Raw genomic sequence first — 26,406 nt, 5'->3', positions numbered from 1 at the left:
CAGCCAAAGTGAAAATTTGAATTTTGGCTCCAAATTTCAGGTCCCGACCTTACGTTCTGAGGTGAATGTGGTAAAACCCGAAACAGAGGTTTTAGCCCTTAGACTTGATTCAGGATGCATTTTTCTCACCTGGGATGGCATGGGCTTCCACGGGGGACACATATTTCATGCAATTTCAGCCAAAGTGAAAATTTGAATTTTGGCTCCAAATTTCAGGTCCTGACCTTACGTTCTGAGCTGAATGTGGTAAAACCCGAAACAGAGGTTTTAGCCCTCAGACTTGATTCAGGATGCATTTTTCTCACCTGGGATGGCATGGGCTTCCACGGGGGACACATATTTCATGCAATTTCAGCCAAAGTGAAAATTTGAATTTTGGCTCCAAATTTCAGGTCCTGACCTTACGTTCTGAGCTGAATGTGGTAAAACCCGAAACAGAGGTTTTAGCCCTTAGACTTGATTCAGGATGCATTTTTCTCACCTGGGATGCTGGGGGCGCTCTTAGGGACATCACAGAAGCTCCCTAGAAGTTTCAGAGCTCTCTGGCTAATTTTTGTGGAGTTACGGCCTATTTGGTGAGAGGCTATAAACAGGCCTAATTCCCCCTTGAAAATTAGCCCGCAAAAAACTGGGCTATTCTAAAAATTGGACACGAAACACGGTTCTGAGAAAACCCACTGGGGATGCTCTTAGTGACCTCCCGGATGCACCCCAGAAGTTTCAAAACCCTCCGGCTACGTTTTGTAGAGTTACAGCCCATTTGGTGAGAGGCTAAAAACAGATCTAGTTTTCCCCGAAAAAATAGCCCCCCTAAAATATGCGGTAATACACATTTTACAGTGTAAAATCATCAAACAGTTGGTCTTTAATAGCCCATGAGGTTCAGGTTTTGAAATTCCAGGTGGACAAACTGATTGACATCTCCACTAGGGAATGCTTACTAGATTCCAGGGGTAGCCGGTGCCCCCCTCAGCCTTGTGGCCCGGCCCCAGGTGGCTCTGCCCCTGTTTACAGATGCTCTCCTCGTGTTGTGTTGAGCCTGTCACAGCTTCTTTGCATGTTTTTATCAAAGTGATATTTGTGGAAATTTTCATCCTTATTGGGCAGGGCAGCCAGAGAGACAGGAAGTGTGTGAGGAGTACAGAACTTTTATATTACTCTGGCGGCAGAGTCTTTAGTTCTTTTAATGTTCTCGTGGTCTGAAACAAAGTATCTTACAAAGTATATTACAGCTGGATGCTTGTGATCAGAACACATTGGTAATGGCAGTTTCTTACGGTCTGTTAACTCTTCAGGGTTACATTATCTAAAAGTTCCCATAATATGACACTTGATTCAGTTAAAAGCTGTACCTCTAAGCTTCTGCATCCTCAAGACACTCTGAGAGAAGTTGACTGAAAGCAGATATTAAACACGAGTATGGAACAGGGGCAGCGTTTGTGCTTTGTTGTTGGTGCCCGACTCTGTGGTCCAGATCCCAGTTAGAGAGCACAACATTGTTCATCCCACTTTGTATTTGTATGGTTCAAAAACAAATCACACGTCCTCCTGCAGAGACATCTTGAGTCTAAACCTCTGGTTAAAATCAGTACCAACACATTGTCCTTTTTTGTATGTTTATAAAAACAAAGAAAAGAATACACAACATCATAAACACGTACTGTTTATCTGATGTGACATGGACAAGTGACGTTTTGCAACACATATTTTTCAAGTACTTAAAAGAAGATGCAAGAAGAAGAAGAGGAAGAGGAGGAGGAGGAGGAAAAGGAGGGAGGAATCAACAGCACTTGGATCCTGTGTTGTATATAATATGGCACAAAGTCTTTTTAAAATCAATGCAGGGAGCAAGAGGAGAAGTTCTGTAAAGTACATTATAAACAGTTTGCTACAAAAGCTTGTACTAACAAAGACCACATAAACCTGAGAGATGTCGTAGGTAGAGCAAGGCAGAGTCTAGTACTGGGAGTATTGGAACTAAAAAGCGCTGCTGTGTTTAGTATTAAAAAGCATAATGGAATATTCACCACGTCCCCATCCATCATTATCTTCACATTTCTAGCTTAATGTATATGATTTCCTTAAAATATTAAAGTTTCTACAAAATGTACATTCTGTCGCTGATATTCATGGTTAAACCCATAAAACTGTACAAATCTGTTTTCATCCTAACAGTGATCTGAACGGTCCGAGGAGACAACACTGAGGTGGCTGCAGGCAGACCGATGAGCTCAGAGCGCGAGTCCACAGAGCTTTGTTCAGATGGGCTGGTTACAGAGGAGGGTGGGTGTTTGGCAGCGTGATGCCCCCTGCAGGACAAACACTGGAATATCTTCTCAGAGGTAAGACTGCAGATATTTGTCACTTCATCTTCTCCTCAGCTAAACTCCAATCTTATGGAGAGTATTTGTGTAAGTATCAGACTACAACTCCACTCACAGGATGTGAGCTCAGCAGGAGCTATACTTGCTTACGATGAATACAAATTGCTTCTTGAAATAAGGCTCGACTCTCTTTTCAGGACACTGAGGAAAACTGAGTGTGAGACCAGTATTAAAGGGATAGTTCAGTAATATTTTGACATGGGTTGAGGTACCTGATCCAGCACAGGTTGTTAGCTTCATGTGCTTGTATATATCTGTTAATAGAGATAAAATAATCAGTGATGGATGGGAGCTTGGAGGGGATATTAGGGACTTGCTCTGTCTGCTTTTGCTCAACCCCTGGAGAACAAATGGGATGCATTTCTGTCTAGCTTTCAGTAAAAAGTCTGTTAGGCTTAATCTGAGCCACATTTAGCTGGCAAGTCTAGAAAAATGTCCTTTTTCAAGATATCAAAAGAGAAAAATGACACTTGAATTGCTTGAAAAGAGTAAGAAAATCTGCCAATGGGGTCAGAAACATTTGCTTGAAATATAAACAATGTTTTAATATCTTAAAATAGGACATTTGTCTGGACTTGTTGGGTGAATGTGACTCAAACTTGAAGTTTAATGAAGTTTAATAAGACACAACAAGACATTGACACTTGCTTAGATTTCGGTTTCCATAGTTTACACTCCAAAAAACTGAAATCTTATCAAGTGATTTTGTCTTATTTTCAGTAAAAATTTGTATTTTTAGACTTAATATAAGCCACATTCACTTGACTAGTCCAGAAAATGTCTTATTTCAAGTCATTGAAAGACTAAAATGAGGTCTGAATTGCTTATAACAAGTAAAAAATCTGCCAAGGGAACAAGAAAAAAGTTAGTTGTATTGAGACATTGTTCTAGTTTCAAGCAAACTTTCAGGCAAATTTTTCTAATTCCATTGGTAGAATTTTTTTTACTTGCTACAAACAATTCAGAATTCATTTTTGTCTTTAAATAACTTGAAACAAGACATTTTTCTGGACTGATAAGCTGAATTTGGCTCATATCAAGTGTAATAAGACATTTTTATTCAAAATAAGACAATAACACTTGATAAGAGTTCAGTTTCCTCAGTGAAGCACGGAGTTTAACTCACTGGTGCAGGCTGCGGTGCTTCATAAAATCAGCTGGGTTCTCCAAACAGGAGCTGAGTATAATAGACATTGATCAGTGCCTCACACAACCCAGCTTCAAAAGTCCTGAACTAACCTGTCCATGTTTCTTTCCGTCAGAAACAGACCCCTACATCCAGTATGTATCCTCCATCGTGAGAAAATGCTCTGTCTCAGCCCAGCTCTGTGGACTCGGGCCCTCACATAATTTAACGTGTCACATGGAAACTGAACATAGAAAGCCCTTAGAAATGTCTGTTTGCACATCCTAAACAATCTATTGAAATGGATCAGCCTGCAGCATGTGAAAGCAGTTTGATAAGAACTGCGTCTAGACCAGTGGGAGGCAACGGAGAGCCTGCTAAGACACAATATCATCACATCATGCCACACAGCAGAGGATGAGCCTTCAGGACACTCGTGGAAAACGTGAGCTTCAGCTAAAAACCTAAAGATGCTGACGATATTCAAGCAAACGAAAGGGTCTGTCTGATGCTCCACTTGAGGCATACGTGAAGAGTGAAAACAGCTGTACACAGAGCATCCAGATTCTCTCAGGGAAGAACATCTAATGGATTTGTCTGTTTGTCAGAATACCAACCCTTCCTTGATAAGTGGAAATTGGACAATAATAAAAACATTATATAAGAAGAAACATTCTCCATCTTTGGGGGATCCAAAACCAGGATCAAAGATTTCATCTCCGTAAAAAAAAGTGAGTCCACGTGTGCTATGCAATGTAAACACTGCAGGGGTTCTTCCTTTGGGATTTCAGTCAGTCAGTTTTTCGTTCACTGATGAGGGAATGAGGTAATGTGTCAGCACTGCACGGCACACTTTCTCCGCTCTGGAAGTCAGGAGGAAGATGTAACTTCAGTCAAGGTAACATGCAGCCCCCTGTGGGCCCACGAGTCCGGCTCTGTCAGGGTTTATTGCTCACGGGTCTGACAGGGACAGGAGCTCAGCGGCTCCTCTTACAGTTTGCCCTGTTTCAGTCGATCTATGTGATGGCAGAGCTTCAACGCCGGGCCCAGCTTCAGACCCATGTACTTCATGATCATGTCGCTCCGCAGCAGCATCAGAGCCTTCCCGTCAATCTCCTGGAGCAATAAGAGACGCCAAACAATTACATGAAGAAAGAGACAAAGAGGGTCACTGTAAAGAGCAGCTGTAAGAGAGGGGGAAATATTTCCATGTTGATGTTCTAAATACTAAAAAGTCATCGAGAGTTTGATGCTAGTAAGATTTTAAGATGTACAATATACAACCTTTCAATACTCAGTTTTTAATTAGGAGGTTCTCTGAGTGAAATAAGACCTGACACTTTATATTTGACAGTCATCGAGCCTGTTACAGAAATTACGAGGGATGGAACGGTTTATGTAAAAAAAACAAATCATTTGGTTTCCCTGATTCGGTTTGGCACACGTGTACTCTGTTCGGTTCGTGCTTTCCTTCTTCGCACTAAAACTCAACTTGAAGCGACTATGTAGCTCCAATCGTATGCATGCGCAACAAGGATACAGCGGAGCAGTTGTGGGGAGGCATGTGTGTGTTTACATGACGAGCAGAGAAGATAGAGTTAGAGGGTGTACCTGTGGCGTTGAGTCGTTCTGCTGTCTGGGAGCTCTTTAGATTCAGTGTGAGCTCCGATGACGGCGGTAAGAAAGTTAAGGATAAAACCGCGACTGAGTGTTGCCTACTTAAAGCCTTGTTGCTACATTTTAAAACTTTTCAGACCCTCTGGCAAGTTTTTTTAAAGATGATAATTCTTGCAATTTTTCAGGAGTTTGGAGCCTGACGTCAAAGCGTGTTTTGATTTCCGCAATGGTCAGCATGTGCAATTGTGAGGCCCTCCCCTATCCAAAACACAGAGACAGATGAAATCACCCAAGTGTGTGTCTCATTATGGTCCCCGCCCAGATAAAGGAGGAGGGTTGATATTTAGAGATTAAAAAAAAACAAGAATGGACAAAAGAAAGTTAATTAACATATTTATGATGTTGTGTTTCACCTGCTTTCTCTTTCCCATGTTATTTCTCTCTCCTACAGATTCCATGAAAATCACATGCAAATGGATTTTTAAATAAATCAGACTGCAGCGTCATTTAGTGACTTTTAGTGACTTTTGAGACAGCCAATAGTGACTTTCCTTACTGAGGAGTTGGCATGTTGAAATTAGCAATGTTTCACTCAGCTTTAATGATGTTTTAAATGGGAAACAGCCTCATTCTTTCAGGTTTTTCATGACTGTAGTTGACAGAGTTGATTATAAATAATCTGTTAATAGTGGATTATTCGGGTATATGGTAAAATAAAGGTGTTAAAAACAACAATCTACACCCAACCGAACTAAAAACTGTGATAAGAATCAAACCGTGGATTTTGTGAACCGTTTCATCCCTAGAAATTACCGACTTATTTTATGATATTTTTCATTCATTCATTCTTTTTCTTAACCGCTTATCCTGTTCAGGATCACGGGTCACTGGAGCCTATCCCAGCTGTCATTGGTCGAGAGGTGGGGTACACCCTGGACTAGTGGCCAGCCAATCACAGGGCTGACACAGAGACAGACAACAATATTCACACACACACACACACACACACACACACCTACGGACAATTTAGAGTGACCAATTAACCTGATGAGCATGTTTTTGGACTGTGGGAAGAAGCCAGAGTACCCGGAGAGAACCTGCACTTGCACAGAGGGAACATGCAAACTCCACACAGAAAAGCCCACCGGCCAAGCTGGGAATCGAACCAGTGACCTTCTTGCTGTGAGGCTGCAGCAATAACTGTTGCGCCACAGTGCAGCCCGATCATTTTATCATATCAATTTAAAACAAAGTATAAAACAACACTTCAAATGTTGAAACTGAAAGATTTTTCTCCTTTTTAACTGTTTCAATGACCCTGATTTCTTATGGAGGACACCTGTAACAGCTGGCAGTGTTCAGCTAACCTCCTCAACATTCAATTCATTTTTCTAATTTTTTATCAGTGCAGTTCATTTTAAAAACTTAAAAATCTGTAGACTGACGTAACACGATGGGGCTTATTGTTTAGCACAAGTGCTTTAGCTTTGCAAACGTCACCTGCTAAGCGGGAGGAGGATGATAGACAGCGCTTTCTCAAACTGATACAGAGACATCATGTTGAAGCAGGGCAAACAGGCGATTAGACTCTGTCTAGCTATAGTTTTGATCAAATGTAACATTACTTAAAGATAGTTACATCGAGACGTTTGTATGTCAAAGTTATGAGCTCCTAACAGACAGCAGCCTCCTGTGCCCCAATGATTTAGAGGAGGGTGTGAGAGGAAGTGTTGATCAGGACTGATACGTATTCAGTCAATCTGTACTTCATATTATCTGCAAAAACTCACTGTGAGTTACAGAGGTAATGTTTGAATATGTATCCCAGCGCCAGAAATGCTGAAATTGCATATTTTGTGCAGGCTATCTACAGTCGTGCACTAAAGTTTCGGGCCCCTTTTTGTTCATCTTCAAATTTTACTTCACCGTTTTTTTTGTTTTGTGAAATTTCGTCACACCCCAAACATTTCCACAGCTTGAGGTTTGACTGATGCTCGCTAAAGTGTGAAATCTTGTTTCCTCTCATACTTAGTATAAAAACATATACCACATACAACACCTTCATGATATAGGAACAACGGGCAATGTGAGATTGCTTTATTCAGTGCTATGAAAGTTAAATAAAGTGTACATGAAAAAATATGCTTCCCACAAAATGATGCAACACCCATGGTTGTGCTAACAGGGGGTGAACAGAGTGTCCCAATATTTTGGAAGCAGGGTTGTCCTTTGATAAAAGCCCTGTGAAGACCTTCAGAGTGATCTTGGAAAAGTCTCACTTTTATATATTTGCCTGTTTGTAATAAATGATTTGAAAAGAGATTATTAGCAACAAAAGTAGTTATTTCTCAAATGATATTTCACAGTATCTGTGCTCAGGTTGGACTTTCCCAACATGATATTTTGTTAAAGAACATAAGCAAGGCACTATTATAGATTCGGACTTTGTAGAAATCTTAAGTTTGCCTAATAGATGATGAAAAATGCTTTAAAACAGGAGTCCCAGGAGTTTCATGTGAGCTGATGTGGGACTTGAGCGCTGCGCCAAAGTAAAAAGGCTTCATTGATGATGAAGTTGCTTCAGCTGCTGCTCCAGTTTTTAGGAAAGTTGTATTTATAGGTCTTCCATGAAGTTTCTAAAGTTAGTCCTTCAAAGCAAACACCTTGCCCTTTATTAAGCCTCAACTTTGAGTGTTTTAGCCTCCACTCTTGAAACCCAGCAGTCAAATGATGTGTTATCAGTCGGGCTGGGACGATATGCTATTCCTGCGATTTGGTTCTATTATGATTTTTGGGGTGACGATTCGATTTAAATTGTGATTTTTCGATTTTTATGAATCTTGCGATTTTTATTTTGCTTTTTTATCACCAGACCATGCGAAAAAGTTAAATGATGATGATGATGATGATAATGTCTACAGACTATACCAGGAGCCATATTTTACTATAAAATGCACATCACGTGAGTCAGAGAGAAACATTTCACCCTCTGCTGGAGAAAAGTGGTACATTTTTTCCAATCAAGTTTATAAACAAAGACTAAAATGAAAAAATTGAATGTGAAAAGAGAAATTGATCTTTTGGGAAAGAATCCCGATTTTGATATTGTCAAACAAAGAATCCCGATATACCAATTATCATTTTTTTTCTCCCACCCTTGGTTATCAGTGTTAACTTACATGTTTTCTGAAGAGTTCCGCATGTGGAGCTAACGCTGTGGGGTCAGCATCTCTCACAAACTGCATCACCTCCTCGATGGACCAGGAGGACGGGTTCTTACTGGGTAGTCGTGGACTCTCCCGCTCAGATCCCAGAGCCTCAGGACCTGTGGTTGAGCTGGCTGCTGCCAGAGAAGAAGCACAATAAACAAGCGAAGCAGAGTGATACTGAGAACTTACTTTCACAGATTGTTACTGCACCTTCCACTCGTCTGAGAGGCGGAGTGGAGCTGAGCTCTGCAGGGTTGGAGGAGAGGCGTCGCATGGCCGTGGCATTGCCGGCGTGGTAAAGGCTGTTGGCCTGAGAGTGGTACTCTGAGGAGCTGCGTGCTGTTTGGGGTCGGGGGGTCATGGAGTTGGAAGCTGAGTCCATGTAGCGCTGTTCCTTTATGTGTCCGTTCTCTTCATGAGGCAGAGTCTCTGCTGAAGAGAGGAAAAACAAATCATATTCACATGATGTCCTCTGAAAGCTTAAATGATCCACTTTCTGCACAAAAATCAGCCACACATAAAAAAAACCACAGGAAGCATACAATTAAAACAAGACACAGTACAGTGTTTGAGGTTTAAGTCATCTGGACAGTGAGCTGTACCCTCTGAAGGATGAGCTTCAGGCCGTAAATGTTTGGGTGACAGAGGAGCTGCATACGGCGGAGACACTCCGGACAAACTCCTTTTACTTCCTCGAGCCAGAGACGGCGCGTCCAATGCCTCCTCTTTCACTGAAACACACAAACATAAACAAGTCCTGGAAAATTGTTTGTGCACACACATTTAAGAGTGACACAAACACACAGATCTGATAAAGAACTTTTTAAACTCTCACACATGACATAAAAACATCACTTCATTCAAGAGGAAACTGAAGCTGTACTTACTAGCATCCTTTATCATGAGAATAAATCTTTTTAATTACTGAGGTCACCTTCTTATATTAGGACAGGATGATAAAAGTTTAGCACTGATGTGTCTTGAACACTGTCTGAAGAATTTACCTGACTTGGTCCTGTCGTACGCTGTGTAGTGGCTGAACGGCTGACTGCTGAACAAGTTGTCACACTGCAGATGACGACACATTGTTTCCAAGAACCGCAGCACGAAGGAAGCACTGGAGGCAGCTGGGAGTTTGACCACTCGGACTCCACCGTCTGTTCTCACTGGGAGGAAAAACAGCAAGTTCCAGTGGTTCATTATGAAGCTGAGACAACTAGAGAGCAATCTGAGGACCCACTGGCTATTTTCTGATGGGGAATCTTCCACAGGTTAACACTGATTACAACCTCAACCTCAACCTCAACCTCAACCTCAACCTCAGCCTCAGCCCCCCAGCCCCCCCCCCCCCCCCCCCCCCCCCCCCCCCCCCTTAAAATCATACACAAGAATATAATAGTTAAACAGCATAGTTACTCATATTTTTTAAAGTAGAAAGTGAAGTTGATAAATGGTAATATTTTGTAGTAATGCACACTCTGGCCACCCCTACTTATGTCAGTGCTTTCTTTGAGCCACCCCAATCTGACAGACTGGACACGCTCCTGCACAGAAGCACATAGTACCATTGGTCACAGTGGTATTTAAGTTGACAGGCTTTTAGGTTTGTTCAACAAAAGCTGGAGGAAAACTCCTCTGTTGATTTCTAAAGAATAGAGGGAAAGATAGACAAACTGCAACTTTTGTCCCAGAGAGAGCAGAAAGGGGACTCCTGTAGCATCACGTTCGCCTGTAGAAGCACCAGGTGGATGAACAATCAGCTGGTGCGTTATATGCACCACTGGATTAACAACGCCGATCATCATTACAGTCCACACAGACTGACTAAGATTAAGTTTAAAGTAAATATAAACCACACAGAGTGACAGGGGGAACTTCTGCTCACGCTGACTTTGTATACCAATATAAACGCTGCGATACAGCGCAGATAATAAAAGGTTACTACGCGATTCACAGGATATTTATGACCTGACTTGCATCATTACAGCATATAAAGCATAGCGCTAAACAATAACACATATCTGTAAACACTGATTAATGATCAAAGTAAGCATTGAATCGATTTTCTCCAGTAACTGCACATCTTTTGTGTGTGCATCGGGGCGGAAATCTGCCGTGCGCGATGCAGAGAGCTGAGACTTGTAAACTGTAGAGACCCACCAGCGTTTTGTCTCTTACTGGTTTTGCCCAGGATATTATCAGAATCAGAATCAACTTTATTCGCCAAGTATTTTCAAGGATACAAGGAATTTGACTCCGGTTTAAAACTGCACTCTCTCAGTACAATCCTTCCACGAGTGTTTTAGTCTAGGCAGTTTTGGTTTCATGTTAAAGAGCCCTGTACAGTATAATTCACCTTTGAAACATTTTGAAAAAAAGAATCATAGTTCTGTGCCACAGTTATTTACATAAAGAGGAAACCCTGGATTACTTATACACTGCTTCGGGTGTAAGACACATCCAATAAAGATGTGTGTGTTCAAGCGTGTGTACCTCTGACGACCTCTCCTCCTCCTGAGTGAGTCTGCAGAGCACTGAGCAGGACTTTGGGCTGGTATGCACAGTCAATACACGACTGGACCACCTGCTGGAGCACGGCATTCACTGGACCTGGGCCAAAGTGGTCTGGCAGACGTTGCATTTGCTTCCTGTCCAGATGGGAGCCGCAGTTCCCGTGCTTGTTCACATACACACACACTGGATCAACGCAGACACAAAAAACAGTGAATACATGAGATCACTCAGTGATGGCTTCAATTTAAAGAGATCATGGCCTCTGTTCAGCTGTTAGGGTCTAAATGACTGGAAGGTACCACAGGTTGGGTTTCTTTCAGCAGATTTGGATTGGGTTCATTTTAACCAGTTGATCTGAAACAAAGTTAAAACTAGTTGAAACTTTATATTGCAGAGACAGCAGTTAACTTACTCTCTAAAGATCACGGTTAAAAAAAATCGAGAGAGAAATAAAAAAACGGAGGAACAACAAGCCCAGAGGATGGTGGGAGCAGCAACCAGCAGGTCTAGTGCCTTGCAGGATAAAATAACAGCTACTCATAAGGAAGTCTGACGGCTTTCAGGACTGTCTTTACATGTATTCTTATTTTGCACCCTCTTCTCTTTGATGGACTTGTTTTATGGATCTCTGAGGTCTTTTCTTCAACACTTCTGTGAGTGATCCTTCACGTGTATCCAGCTGCTTTTTAACAACTAATTTTGTGAAAGTTTCGTCTTCAATTATGTCTTTAAGTGCTGTTATTGTTTGGTTTGATTTGCTTTAACATGTTGGCTGTAAGCCTGCCTCTGTGAACATACCCATCATGCTAGCTCATCTTCATGGGGAGCAGATAGGGAAGTGTTATTGTGCTACCTGCCCTGATGAAAGCCTGCATGGCTGAAACATGTGAACATGTTTTAACAACATGAGTCAGCAGCCCTGAAAAAACCCAGGCTGTTAATTGAGAACAACTCTGAGTGCGTCAGATCTTCAGAATCAGTTCCCACACAGCACCTGAGGGAAAGTCTTTACATTTACTTCATCTTAATGTAAACATATAAGCCTTATTTGCACAGGATTAGTCAACCTGGGGACCTCTGGTAATTTGCAATAATTGTGGAGGGTGTGTGTGTTTTTAATCCTGTGTGAATTGACCATGTCTATCATTTGTAAGTTAAAATTTCCAGGCCGAATCACCTGCCATACTTCAAGACACACACAGGTCTTCTGATAATACTAATCCAGTTCAAATCGGCATCTCTGTAACTTCTGGGGGTAATGTTTTTCACACTGTCTCTGCAGCTTTTCCTGATATTTTTTTTGTCATCAATCATTTGGCTCCAAGGCCTGGGCTGCGACCTCAGCAGCTTTGGGAGCAGCTAGCGGGAGCTACATGAACACTTCTTGTGTCTGATAGTCATTCAGACCCAGGACTGTGTTAAAAAATACCTAAACTGCTCTTGAATCCTTACCTGTTGAGACCACAGAGTTGTGGCTGGGGGGGCTTTCTTGAGGGACCTGGATGCTAGGCAGCGGCACTGGGCTCTGCAGAATCTTGGGCTTTCTCTGAAAATTACACATACATTGCAGAGCTTGAGCTTAAAGAGAGACTCCACCTGGTGTTCACAATCCAGAACCCTGAGGAGGCTCACCTTGCTCCCAGGTTTGGGGCCTCTCTTCTTGTGGACTCGTGGGACCAGCTGTGTGTTCTCAGGAACAGTCCCGTTCTGGGCAGCGGCGGCCTCAGCCACAGCTTTGAGCAGAGCGATGGTCTCACTCTTAGGGCGACGGCCTCTCACCCCCTTCCTGACGGGCAGGGGGGGCAGAGGGTTGGGGAGTCTGTAGGGGGACTGCATGGAGCGCCTGTTGGGCTTGGAGGGGGATGCAGGGAGGATCTGCAGACTCTTTGGCAGGGTAACTGTAACAACAGAGGACAATAGATTTAATATTTTAAAAAACTCTCAGGTGACTTATCAAACAAAAACTCATCCGAACATCTCCTACATCTGCACTCTGCTGCAGCCAGACACAGAATACAGGGACATCATAAAAGGTTCCCAAACAATTACAGAAGCACTTTTTATGACCTAATAAACCAGAGAAATTATGGAAAACCCCTGTTTTTTCAGCCTTCAAGAAACAGACATGACAGTAAAACAAATAGCAATCAGGTCTTGGACTTAAAATCATTCCCTTAGAGAAAGGGTTAATAAAAATTAAGACTAGTTTAGAGTCTCTGATCTAATCATAGAGCCTAATTGTGTCTTTAGCTGTTGACCCAGAGACCTCACAGCACACTGTGCTGTTGTAAGAGTCTGGGATTACACTCAGAGTAAAGAGATGTTCTCTGTCTGAGTTAGGACGCCAGAATCTCATTACTGAAATTAACAAGTGAAACGCTCCAAATAATTGTTTTCTAACATGGTGCAGTAATCAAATTTGTAGCGTTAACAGATACTGAGGCAGATTTCTGTTCTAAATCTTTCAAGAAAGTGTTCGAAACAGCTGAACTGACACAGTCAACAAGGTGCCAGTGAGGCGTTCACTTTGTACTCTGTAAAAAACAAGGTTATGTCAATAAGAAGGTACTGAAGATGTTTTATAACTACATTAGTCTATTTTCATTAAGTCAAGTTTTATAACTTATTACCCTGGCCTTATTGTGACTCGCAGTTTATTACTGGTTCACAAACTGCTTTAATTTGCTCCCCCTGCATACCTCTCAGAGATGCATCGATCCAACTTTTTAAGTCTTAATACCAACACTGACACCTGGACTTTGGTGTTTGCCAAAACTGATTCCGATCAGATCTGATACCAGTATTAATTTAACATTCTCTAATACTTCAACTCTATGAGAATGAAATGGAGAACGATAAATTCATACTTTTTAAACCAAAAATGAATGGATTTACACTGACTGCATTAACAGTACAGGATTATAAATGTTTGAATGTGTGGTGTGAAGATCTACGTCCGTTACCACAGGAGTTACATGCTACTGTGACTGTACACCTCAGCAGTGGAGAAGTGAGGAATTAAAACAGCACATTTTGCAAGCTGTCATCAGAGAAAATAGTGTGAAATACCTTCAGACTGCTGAGCTGCTGTGGTTTTAGATCTGCTGAGTAAAAACGCATAGACCTACTGGTGACAACAACGTAGTGCACACACAGTTGTTGTGAAAACAGAAGAATGTAGAATTGATCAAACAGATCTTTCCTATGGATCGGCCTTTTGTCACCAACTTTTTGGGTCAGTATCGGACTGATATCTGATACCAGGATCGGATCAGTTCATCCCTGATCCCTCCTCTTCTCTTTTTTATACACCCACACCTACACGTTCTGTCCTTTTCCTGAATGTGTCTGCTTTTATAAAATCTTTTATTAGTTCATATTAGACAGTGACACAGGAGTGGATTTTCACTCCTGTCCAATCCCACTACCACAGTAAAAAATCCTGTCCTGTCCCTATCCCGGGTCAGAGTAAAACAAAAAAATATCCCACCCCTGTACTGCTCCCATGTTTTGAGCACATCGGATTCTACACCAGCATTTACTCCCTCCACTGCTGTTCTTTTGTTAATTACGATGGAAGACAGCAGCTGGGAGCCCTGTTGGCTTCTGGGAAGCGTGGTTCTTTTCACTTGTGTTACAGTGTATAGGTTATTGGAAATAAACTACAAAATTGCAGCCCATGTCACATATTATATTTTATCTTCCTCATTGGTTCCCGCCCCTGTCTGCTCCTGTTAACTTTTGATCGTGTACCCTCCTAATCCTATGATTAATAGTAAAGTTGACTCCTATCCCACAAGGATCCTAAAAGACCTGCAGGATTCCTGAAAAAATGTCAGCCTCTAGTTATCATCAGGTCCTCAGGTCCTCCAAATAAATGTTGAATGCAAAATTTTGTTCTCACAACAGTTAAGTTGGTAATAAAAGCAGCAGTTCAGCTCATTGGTCAAAGCACATGGCTCACACAGACTACAGCTCTCATCACATTGGTTGATGAGTAAACTCCAGGCTGTGAACCTTAGCTACTCCCTCTCTCTACCTCCCACGTTTCCTGTCTATCTTCAGCTGCCCTTTCAGCAAAATCAAGAAAATCTCAAAAAAAAAAACAAAAGAAGTCTAAAAAAAAGGTTCATTTCAACATGAGGCATCTCATGTTCAGGTCATTTCACAGAGGAGCGTCCTGATGTCCTCAAACTCAACAACCAGATTGTAGCTGATCACCCTGATCATTCATGTCAGCTGTTCTTAACGCAGCACAACTTGAGGCAAAACAGACAAAAACGGATCATTAGTAGTAGGGATGGATACTGAATTTGGTACTTTTATTGGTACGGACGGAATTCCATCTGTAATACCAAGTACAGATTCACATAAAATCAAAATGTATCATGTTTCGGTACCTAAATGCATCCTTGTGACTATGAGAGAGTGGAAGAGTAGGTGATTTTCCATACTGGATACGAAAACAGCATTGCAAGTTTACATACTATGTTAGATTGAAAAACTTTGAGATTTTATAAATAAACATATCAATATTTGTCACAACATAAACACAAAAGTGTTACCGTTGAGTGCCAATACTGATTGCCAGGTACCAGTAGGAATAAGTACCAAATTAGGTACTTTTTTAGGTACCGACCGAATTCTGTCAAAAGTACCACGAACCGATTCACGTAAAATCAAAAGGTACCATGTTTAGGTACCTTAACTAATCCTTGGGACTGTGAGAAAGTGAAAGAGTAGGCAATTTTCCATGCTGGACCTGAACACAACATTGGAAGGTTATATATTGAAGAATAAATGTGTTTGATTTAAAAAATAAATAAATAAATATATATATATATATATATATATATATATATATATATATATATATATATATATATATATATATATATATATATATATATATATATATATATATATAAATTTAGAAAAATTGATATTTTTTACCACATAAACTAAAAAAAGTACAGAAAATTGGTTTCAAATGTATAAGACTGAAGTTTCAAGCGTGTGGAAATATTTTCAACTAGGAAGTGAAAACAAAATTGAGAAGCATAAACTAGCGTATAAACACGTCTACGCCACTTATAATTGTACCACCTTAAACCCAAAGATACGTAAATAACTAAAGATCCCGTTGGTCTGGTCACAAAGACCTGTTTCCTCAGTGACACCAACTCTTTGGAGACAGAATCAGGTCCATTAAATGTCCTCATACAGAACAAAAAGAGGAGTACCCCTTCAGCTGTCTTTAGGACCAATGTATGCATTCTGAATCTGGTTTGCAAGTAACAAATCAGCCCACAGCCAAGAGCAGAAAGAAAAAGTGAAAGTGTAAGTCAGCGTGCTGACAGGGAAAACATTTACACTAACACTCCCACTGAAAGCAGCAAACAGCCCACTGACTCAGCTGGTAAATATTTTCTCTGTTTCTGTATGAACTCAACGTATCCCACATACACACACACACACATACACACACACACACACACACACACACACACACACACACACACACACACACACACACACACACACACACACACACACACAGTGGAACAAAAAATCTTCCTCCTCCACTCCACACCCCCTCAACACAGCCCACACTGACAGAGAAGGCTGAGGAGGCTGGTCAGAGGAAGAGGAGGGGGAGGAGGACAGGAGGGATGTGTTTTTCTTATCTCTCCCCTTGGAGTGTTGGATCTCAAATCCATCATTTATAAAGAAAGCTAAAGTTTGTGTGTGGTAAGTTTTAATGTTTTGCTGTGATGTTCTTCTCTTTCTTTCCTCTGTCCTGCACACACAGAGGTGACTGAGCAGCTTTAAGCAAAGAGATTAGTACTGCACGATTTGGGGAAAAGGTGCAATTTGCGATTAGGTGGACAATATTGCGATTGCGATTGTGCTTGCGATTTAATAAAAAAAGTTGTGTCATGATGAGTCTACAGACTTGCTTGGTTATCATGGAGAAAAATCTGAATTGCATGTGCTGACATTGCGATTGCGATTGCGATAATCGTGCAGCCCTAAAAGAGATTGATGTAAAGAATATAAATGTTCCTCTTTCAGCCTGCTTCACTCACCATAACACACTGACACACAAGGCCAGAGCTGTGCCATGTATCTGCAGAGTTTCACAAGTAGTTTATGGCATGTCTCCTTCAAGTGTGTGAATTTAGTCCTGGTTTATCAAGCGCTGAATAGCTGAAAACACCAAACTTGTTTCTAAGCAACCTTGAAAGTCCAGCCAGTGTGGTGACTCAGGGGCATTACAGAAAAGAAAACCTTATCTAATGAAAACACATCGGGCAGACGGACGGGGAGACTTACTTTACCTGGAACGAACCAAAGTCTGGAGACTCTCTCAGGTCAACTGGGAAGTAAAATGAACTACTAAAACTCATCAAGAGACTTGAAGTTAAAGTAACAACAATTTATCTCTGTTTAGTTGCCATTTTAAAAAAAAATCCTTTGCCATAAAATAATCTGCCAGTGCTCACCCACTGGTATCTTTTTGTTTATAAGTGTATCTTAGGCCTGCTTCTAACTTGTCTCCTCACCCATATTGTAGCAAAAAGTGCAGGAACTCATGGTCTTCGATCACAGGATCTTGTTTTACTGTCTGTTCTGAGGGTCAGGACTGAAATTGGCAAAAAATCGTTCAAGTTTGCCGCTCCCTCTTTTGGAACTATCTACAGAAAGTCTTCAAACTTTGCAAACTGTGCTCTCTGGATGCTTTTGAACAGATCCTGAATGATTTGGAGGCAGATGCATCCGTCCAGAGACGTTTTGTCTGATGTATGATGTTTTGAATCCTGGAGGTATTTGTCATGCTTACATGTTGTTTTGGGTGTATCATGTATTTGTGTCTGTTGTAATAACCTGAGACTGTGCTGCTGCTGTCTTGGCTGGGACACCCTTAAAAAAGAGATCTTAATCTCAACGAGTCTTTTCCTGGTTAAATGAAGGTTGAATGAAAAATAAATGAAACTAAAAAAGCACTCAGAGAGCACAGACCTCCACCAAGCATATTGTGATTGTCACACAACACTTTAGTCCAGGGATGTCAAACTCGTGACATGGAGGGCTGGGGGGCTGCAGGTTTTCTTTCAAACCAAAAACTCCACCAGCTGATTTCACTGATTACCTCACCTTCGAGCAGAGAGCAGGGACTTATCGGTGAAATCAGCTGGTGGAGTTTTTGGCTGGAAAGAATGGGTTGTGGCACAAGTTTGAGATCCCTGCTTTAGTCCTACTTTGATGTTATACTCCCTTTCAGCAGATTGTCTGCTACAATTTGGTGTTAGTTTCAGGTTTGTACAATAATTTTTTACCTGACAGTGTTGAAAATTATGATGACCCAGTACATATTTCGTATCGACCATTTAGTGTGGAGTTATATACACATAAGGTGAAAACGGCCCTATCTCACAATGATGAAGAATCATTTGGAAAAAGTTGTGGATCCAGACGGTGATCCAGATCACCTCAAAAATTTTATCACTTCCTCTTTATCGCATTTTGAACATTTCCTGAAAATTTCATCAAGATCTGTCACTTTTTTTTTTAAGTTATGTTGTTCACAGACGAACAGACAGACAAACTCTGCCAGAAACGTAACCTCCTTGGTGGAGGTAATTACCCTAATTGTGATGTTAAATCCGGGTATAACTTTGTATTCTTTCTTAAAGAGGGGTTAGCTGCGTTGTTTTTAGTCTTTCTGCACTCTGGTACCCCCATAATAGCTTTACATAATTTGCAGCTAAAAAACTATGTTTCCCCCTCATGCTGGTGTTTTATAAAAAACCCTTACTTTAGCCTCTGTCTGAAACCCTTGATTTTAGAGGCTGTCTCATTAATGCCCCCCTCTCTACAAACCCCCTTCCCTCTGATTGGCCAGCCCTCTAGAGACTATTAGCTATGAGCAGATCTATGCGTTTGAGGCTCGTCCCTCTGACATGTTATGAACCAGTTGAGCGTTGCTTAATGTGATGATCTCATCTATTCATCAGGTCTAGTGAACATCTCATTTTTTTTAGGATGAACCACTTTGAGCAGTTTACAGACAGATTCAGGGATTTCTACAACAAAAAAATCTGCATGTTTAGTCTTAACATCCAGCACCGTGAATTTACATCCATGTTTAAAATATAAGGAAGCAGAATACCACTTCTTTAATCAAACTGATGTGTTTATGGATGTAATCTACATTCAATAAGCAACAATCAATGATGGCGCCACAGAATTTATAGCTCCAAAAAATATAAAAAAGTTTAAGTTTCTGATCATGCTTTGCAATAAAATCATACAAAACACTGTGCAAAAAAAATCTAGAGGTAAAAATGTATCATCTGTGGGTATTGAACCTCTTGTGGGTCCCTTTTGACCAGGACTCCCTTGGAAAGTTGTTGTAGATCTCAATGGAAATACTCCAGGTAGAAGATTAATGAAAAAAGGTTTTTTTTTTCCTGTCTTATCTCATCTGAGAGATTTGTTACTATTAACAGTAACATGACCAAGATGTGCATTTTCTCTAACTGTATGTTTACCTGTAATCAACTGTACATCTTTATGAGACCTGGTGACTCATGCTACCTCTGTTTGTACTTTTACAAATAACAAGGATAGATGAAACTCTGATTATAAACTGCATCAAACTTCATTTTGTGTGCAGACTTGTGCTGCCACCTACAGGTGAACACTCACCACTGTTGCCTGGAGGCTGGAGGCTGTGTTTTGTGAGGGCGCACCAGCCCACAGGGAAGATGTCCCGGGAGTCGAACTTGCACCAGTAATCAAAGGCCCCTCGCCACCCGTCAAACATGATGAAGACCTCGTCGCCCTTCACTTCTCCTATGGTGGCCGGACAGATAAGGTACGGGTTCTTCTTATCCACGGCCTCGAGCTTCATGCCTGGCTTAAAGTTGTTCTGTGTCGGCCTCAGAGGTTCCTGGAACACGGGGGTGGTTAACCTTGTTGTGACTGAATTTAAAATCACAAAATCCATTGTTTTTAAAGCAACACACACCTTCTTAAAGGCAATTGCCGGCGCCATCTCTGCTCCATTTAATGTTCTCAGCAGAAACATGGGCCATGAGGAGGCATTCATCCGAAATCCTGCAGGAACAAAGTTAACGATTACAAAAACATGCCAACTTGTGAGACAAAACCCTCTGTGCTAAACATGATATCAATCACATCAATTAATTATAACAGAAACTGTTCCCACTTCAGTTTTACCAGCCTTGTGTTCTTTTTTTTACTGTTGAACATGATCTGTGAGCTTGCCGGTGGAGGGTCCAGCAGATGTGCAAAACTGGGATGAATTGGTTTGATCTCCATAAACAGATATCTGACAGTAAATGTAGAATTTATAGAGGAGGGAACTGAATTAATAAGCAAAATATTGTTGTTTCAAAGTGTAATAAACAAGCTGAATGCCTCTTATATTGCGGGTCAAACTGCACAGTGACTAGTGTGGACGTCTTGGCTCCAATATCTGTTATCAGTTATCTGTTTATCCTGAGAGGCTCAGTGTTATTGTCTGTAAAACCCAGAGGCTGAATCTAAAAGCTGGTGGCTTCAGAGTTTAGATGAGTAGGATTCTGAGAGTAAAGATTATAATGAAGATTTTTCTTCGCTTTGTATGTCCCTCCCCCTCCTCCGACTTTCTTACCAAGTGGCGGCTGCAGCATGTCTCCGTTCTTCTCACAGGTGCCGATGGGCTGGATGTCGGATGAGTCCACCAGCCTCCAGAAGTCGTTGCTGTTGTCGCTCCCGTCCAGACGGAGACGCAGACGGACTCCGGTCAAACCCATCACTGTGGCGATGCACACTGAGGTGGAATTTCGCGGGTCGTGAGCTTCAAGCTTCATTCCCACCTTGAAGTCATTGGAGGGTGGAACTCTTGCCTGTAGATGTCCAGGGAATACCACAGACACAGGCACTCAGAGGGCTACTCATCTACACAAGACATCATTTCATCACCAGATCACCTGCTCCATTCAGGATTAGATTATTTCTTTTCAGTACAATCAGAGATTGGTTAGAAAGTTTTACAAAGTCTGCAGAACAGAAAAGTGAGGTCATTCCGTTTGGAAAGTCAGAAATATCTTCTGCGTGATGGCAGACCAATCAAGTTTTCCTTCTACTCAAAGAACTTTACCTGAGATGTCGACTTAAAAGCCTCTTTGATCAAAAGGAATGAAATAATATGCTGACTTTGTCTAATCTCTGTGTGCACAGCAGATTTGCCGAAGAAAAACAGATAGACAAACACTTTGAGACAAGACTTGAGTTCAGCACATTCTCCGCCAGTTGCTTCAACTTTACTCTGCAGCCAAGTCTCTGTCTACATCTGTCTCCAAGAAGCCGGCTCCTGTTACAGTGTAAAAAACAGAAATCTGCAGCTCATACCTGACGGAAACAGCTCGGCGGTGCTGGTATAGCTGACGTTTCTTTCAGATATTCTTCCCAGGTGAAAGCATCTGAGGAACAATCAAACCAAAAACATTTTTTTACAGTTAAAAAAAGGAAACAATTATCTGATCTCCAGCCAAAATGATACATGCTTTATGTCAGTTATCAGCTTATACAATAACCTACATTTTCAGGCAGTGATAAAAAGTAAAGGCTGATAAGCTTTATCATGTTCTGACTTTAAGAGAGTGTATAAGGACTAAAAGTGAGTAACATGAAGGCAAAAGCTTTCCAAATTCTCTCACTAGCTAGGTTTATTAAAATAAAACAAAAATATAACTGCAGGAACTTTTAAATGAATGTCCCTTAAAATCAAACCTAGGTAACACAGTAAATAAGACACAAATCTACTCAAATCACACAACAATGAGCAAAATAACAGCTCACCTTTAGCTGCAGCAGGAGTTGTACCTGTGGGTGGAACTGTCCTTCCCATTTTCTCTTTTTTGCCTTCTTTCTGATCTGTTAGCAAGGAGCAAGAAAAAGATGTAACACCTGTTTTATATTTCATAAAAGAGTTCATTACATACATGTTTCAACATATAATTAAAATGAATTTCTGACTGGTCTGTCTGACACGTGAGAACCAAACTCAGTACTGGAGCTGGAGTGTTATCAAAACAGATGACACACATTCAAAATCTGATGAAATCCCTGATATGAAAGTGTAATTGAGCTCCTCAGTATAATGACACAGATGTGTTCACTTAGAGCACCTGAACAGAACTCAGTTCAGAAGAACTGAACACGTCTTTGTCCAGGTGGACTTGTCCACATACAAACTTAGTAAAAAAAGTGAAGAACTTTGTGTTTGGGAGATTATTTCTCTGTTGTTACAATGCCTAAATCTTACACTCCTAAAAATCCTGTTTTTTTTCCACTTTTAAATGGATTAGACATTTGTAAGGATCACACATTTTTTTGATGAGCAGCAGAGCGGAGTATGTGGGCTGCACCAATGAAAAATTTCCCAAATCCTCTCTGCCAATGCCAAACAGCTTGCCCCTGACTTAAAACAAAGAAATCATTTACAAAACACATTTTTTCTTTACTTTAGGTGCTAAGTTTTATATAAAAATACTCCATTTTTGTTTTATTTCTGTGAGCTACTGAGTTTTTCATCATTCAAACAGATATTTTACAACAACTCATCAGAGGAGAGTTCTAAAATCTACATTTGAACATGCAAACTGAACTTTTTTGGAAATGAGGAAGTAAACACCAGCTTTCATTTGAGTGGTATTTGTGTAACAGTTCCAAATCATCGTCTGTGCAAGTGTAATGTCATATGATTCTGCTTTTTTCCTATTACCACTAAGTCCAGAGTTGTTTCTGCCACTAAGCAACCAAAGACAAAGTAGAAATTTGGCTTCTTATCGATTCACACCAGAGCATGTGTCTACAGTGAAGCATGGTCAGTGAAATGTGGAGTACAGGCATGTTTTTTTCTGAAATGCTACATATATGTTTGTTTGGATGAATATTTAGTTTGTGATAAAAAAGAGTAATCAATTTTGTTCAAAGGCAAACAAACTCAGCCCAAAAAGTTTGGAGCAAAATAATACAAATGACTTCCTTGCTGATTCTTTGATGATTTTAAAACCTTTAAAAAAAAATCATTTTTCAAGGCTAGGCAGAGTAAGTCTACACTTTTTTCTGGACAGTGTTACAGTAAAATAACCTTTGAGATGATGAAAGGCGTTTTTAACGCAGCGTATCAAAATATGTCTCCTCACCTTTTATTGGAGTCTTTCCCATTGTGCCTGATGACCAATGGCGACACTTCTATGATGACAACCAATGACAACCACGTGTCCTCGATGTCCGTGTTGCTTTGTTCTAAAAATGTTTAAATATGAAAATAATCGACAATCAATTATCAGTGCAGAAAACAAACAAACCCAGTTCAAATTGATTAAACTAGTCAGAGAATAAGACCATTTTGTGTTCACTTATAAAGACCATAACCTGAAGCTCAGGCATTTGAGTCTGTCTGTTAAAACATCAGTTGAAAACAAGATTTGTAGGACATGTCAGAGCTAAACTAAAATAAATTTTACTAATTAACCAATTTGCCATAATTAACTTTAACCCACAAAGGCTGATTGATCAATGTTCCAATTTGGATTTCATTTTAATTAAATACGCAGCTCTAATTTACATTAATGTTTTTTTCTGTTAAGAAAGTTTAGGATTGTATATTGTTAATGTATTTTACCAAAAATGCCCAACCTCCATACTTAAGTAAAAACACAAAGAGCAAATCTCATATATACATAAAAGGAGCCGAACAAGGCTTTTAGGTCCAGACTTTCAGTCAGGGTGGCTCAACTTGGCCCCTGAATTGTGCAGGGGTGGCATAAAGTTTGTGCCCACGCTCACACAAACAAATGTAATCTATTTACGCTTTCTGATTCCACAACCCAAAAATTCTTTAACTGTTGACGTGTAAGTGTTATCCTGATATTACGACAACTTAAAAAGTAAATGTTACGCAACAGAGGTGTAGCATTTAAATCCTCAAAGCTTGATTCTTTACAGACTCCAAAAGAAGGTTTTCCAAAGTCTCAATTTTAAGGAATTGAAAATTTCCACAGAAACTCTTTTACAGTAACTTTAAAGACTGTTTACTCATCCTCAACTGATGCCATTGAGTTCACCATTCATCATTTGTGTACAGGAATTTGATGCAAATTTTTGATACTGATTACTCTCTAAAACCCCTGGCATGTAAAACAGATCTAATGTGGAGACTTCATGGAGCAGAGGAGCGATTGGGTTTGTATATATTGGACACACTAAATCAAAAATTATGTTTAACTCCTTTAATGAAAGGACAAATTAGTAATGTGAAAAAATGGTAATAAATGGTAATAAATGGGATACTGTGATCTAAAGGAAAACAGAGGCCAAAAAAATGCAGTGACCCAGTTCACCCTCCCTCACTAAACCAAAAGCAAACAGGTGACTTCAAATTAATACCATATCTCTGCCCCATTCATGTGACCAGCTATTTACCCAGTTAACAAATTCTAAAATGAGCAATTTCATAAACAAACAAGAAAATAACCACAATATCACAACCAACCCATAAATGTCAATAAACTGTGAATTCATTCATTCATGACTCTTACTTATACTGTGCAAAACATTTTACTACTATTAAATTTATCAACTAAAATAAGTTGGTTTTTAAGAAGAAAATGATGCATACAACCTTTTTCAATACGGTTAAAAAATAGCTGTTTTCAAGACAAGTCCCGCCTCTGACAAATCAAATAACAATCATAGTTTAGGATTTTAAATTGGCACCATGGGTGGCCAATCAGCCACCCCTCATAACACGCCCCTGAGCCCAAATGGGATCACACACACACGCACGAAAAAAAGGACTTCGTGTCTTTGACGCCACGTGATGGTTTACAGTAAAAACATAAGCTGACTCATTGATGGAAAATGAGACATTCTGAATAGATGTGACATCAAACCAAACCTGACCGCTTCGTAGGCCACCCTACCGTTACACTTTTAGGATGTAGTATGTGGCTGCCTACAACACCTGTAATTATAACTTCATAAAAATGTTGTGACTCATTTATCAGCACTCTTTCTCTTATATTTTACTTATCCAGCAGCTACCTATCGACGTTAACTATTAGCTGGCTGGTTATGTCATCTCTCATTAGCCTTCTAATGTCAACTTAGCTGGTAACCGCTAGCTAAATACAGAAATAGGTGTAACGAAAATATACTTTCTGTCAGTTTTTCCTCCAATAATCGCATCCCTGTTTTCAGATAGCGTATATGAGGTAGAGCTTTGAAGATATACAATTCCAAGTAATAGTCTGGACCCAATGTTGACAACTGGGACTGCTTGATTTGCTAGCAACCACTGCTGGCTAATAACTAGGCTGGCTAACCTTAGCGTTAACCCTCTGAGAGCAGTTTCTCTCCTATTATGAAGAAAAATAACTCATATTCCGAGGAATGTAGCTTCGTCTGTCGTTCTCCCGAAACTCTATGATATTTTGTCTTAGGAAAAAACTTACAAGTGCCGTCTTTTTCCGAGTGAAGATCCACACACTTTTCTCTAATCGTCAGCTGCCATTTTTTCACGAATGTAGTGTATGCTTACACGCATGTAATTCATGCCGAAGATGGTATCGTGAGAAGAGGACACACAAGCGAAGCTATAAACAAGCTGGAGGTGCGGAGCGATAGGCCAATTAATGCGCACGATACTCTCACTTGCAGCCAATCAGAGGAAGGCTTTCCCATTTTATCCAATCAACATCTTGAGTACTTGGTCAGGGATTTTGGTCCATGGAAAGTAAAAGTAGTGAGCCATCTTCAGTTTTTCTCGGCTTTGCTGGGTCTTTCTCGTGTGTCTCCTGCTGAGGTTCGAAATTGACAGAAATTCACTGTAAATGTTAAAAACAAAACGTTTATAATGAAAATTCATGGAGGGAAAAAAAGAAGTAAAACAAATAAATAAATTATCTAGATGTTTAAAAGAAAAGTAAATAAAATTTGATCTAAAAACACGTTTTTCATTTTTCTTATCATATGTTTTTCAGAGTGAGATAAACAATTCAAGCATTCTATAACGTGATTTGATCAGTATTAGGAACTAAAATGTACCACTCGTTAGGAAACTGTGAGTATGTCATTATTTAATAACCAATTACAACTTTATATTAAATAGATAAATAGATTTCAAAAAAAGAAGAAAAGATAAATGGATGGGTGGAAATACTTTACCTCAGTACGTTTAATAGATTCCATGAAAAAGATCAAAGACACCAGAGTCTCATCTGAATTAACTGTCAGTCCCCTTGAATGTAGGTGAAACTGCCTTGTACTTTACGGAGCTGGGGATTCCAGCTGTCTGTTAAAACAGGGATTACGTCATCGTCACATTATACAGAGCACAAACACATGACTCAGATCCACTTAAACCTGTCACTCTGAAACACACTCCTGTGTTTTCCCCCGCCCACAAATATCCATTAAAGTATACCACTGTAACCACGCCATAGCCCACATGATGTGGCAGACACAGTATTTTCAT

General features: G+C 40.3%; 1 protein-coding gene across 3 annotated transcripts; it reads right to left on the bottom strand.

Moving 5' to 3' along the window:
- Window positions 1-2,365: 2,365 nt before the first annotated feature.
- LOC141789227 (sex comb on midleg-like protein 2) lies at window positions 2,366-25,504 on the bottom strand. Of its 3 annotated transcripts, none has more exons than XM_074668573.1 (15): window positions 25,385-25,504; window positions 23,072-23,174; window positions 21,723-21,797; window positions 21,273-21,343; window positions 20,533-20,767; window positions 19,885-19,973; window positions 19,563-19,806; window positions 12,483-12,748; window positions 12,303-12,396; window positions 10,830-11,033; window positions 9,341-9,502; window positions 8,939-9,067; window positions 8,547-8,768; window positions 8,307-8,470; window positions 2,366-4,626 (listed from the first exon to the last, which is right to left on the bottom strand). In XM_074668573.1, the coding sequence occupies exons 2-15, from the start codon at window positions 23,091-23,093 to the stop codon at window positions 4,501-4,503; spliced, it is 2,103 nt and encodes a 700-aa protein (XP_074524674.1). In that variant the 5' UTR covers window positions 23,094-23,174; window positions 25,385-25,504; the 3' UTR covers window positions 2,366-4,500. The 3 variants fall into 3 exon arrangements, with proteins under 3 accessions (XP_074524674.1, XP_074524675.1, XP_074524677.1); XM_074668574.1 differs by having other exon boundaries at window positions 8,307-8,467; XM_074668576.1 differs by having other exon boundaries at window positions 8,547-8,765.
- Window positions 25,505-26,406: the final 902 nt, after the last annotated feature.

Source organism: Halichoeres trimaculatus, unplaced genomic scaffold, assembly GCF_033239565.1.
Source record: "Halichoeres trimaculatus isolate MK-OKI-2021-1 unplaced genomic scaffold, fHalTri1.1 fHalTri1_scaffold_4, whole genome shotgun sequence".
In the NCBI taxonomy this organism is placed as follows: domain Eukaryota; kingdom Metazoa; phylum Chordata; class Actinopteri; order Labriformes; family Labridae; genus Halichoeres; species Halichoeres trimaculatus.
This window is presented reverse-complemented; position numbering and strand designations above follow the sequence as displayed.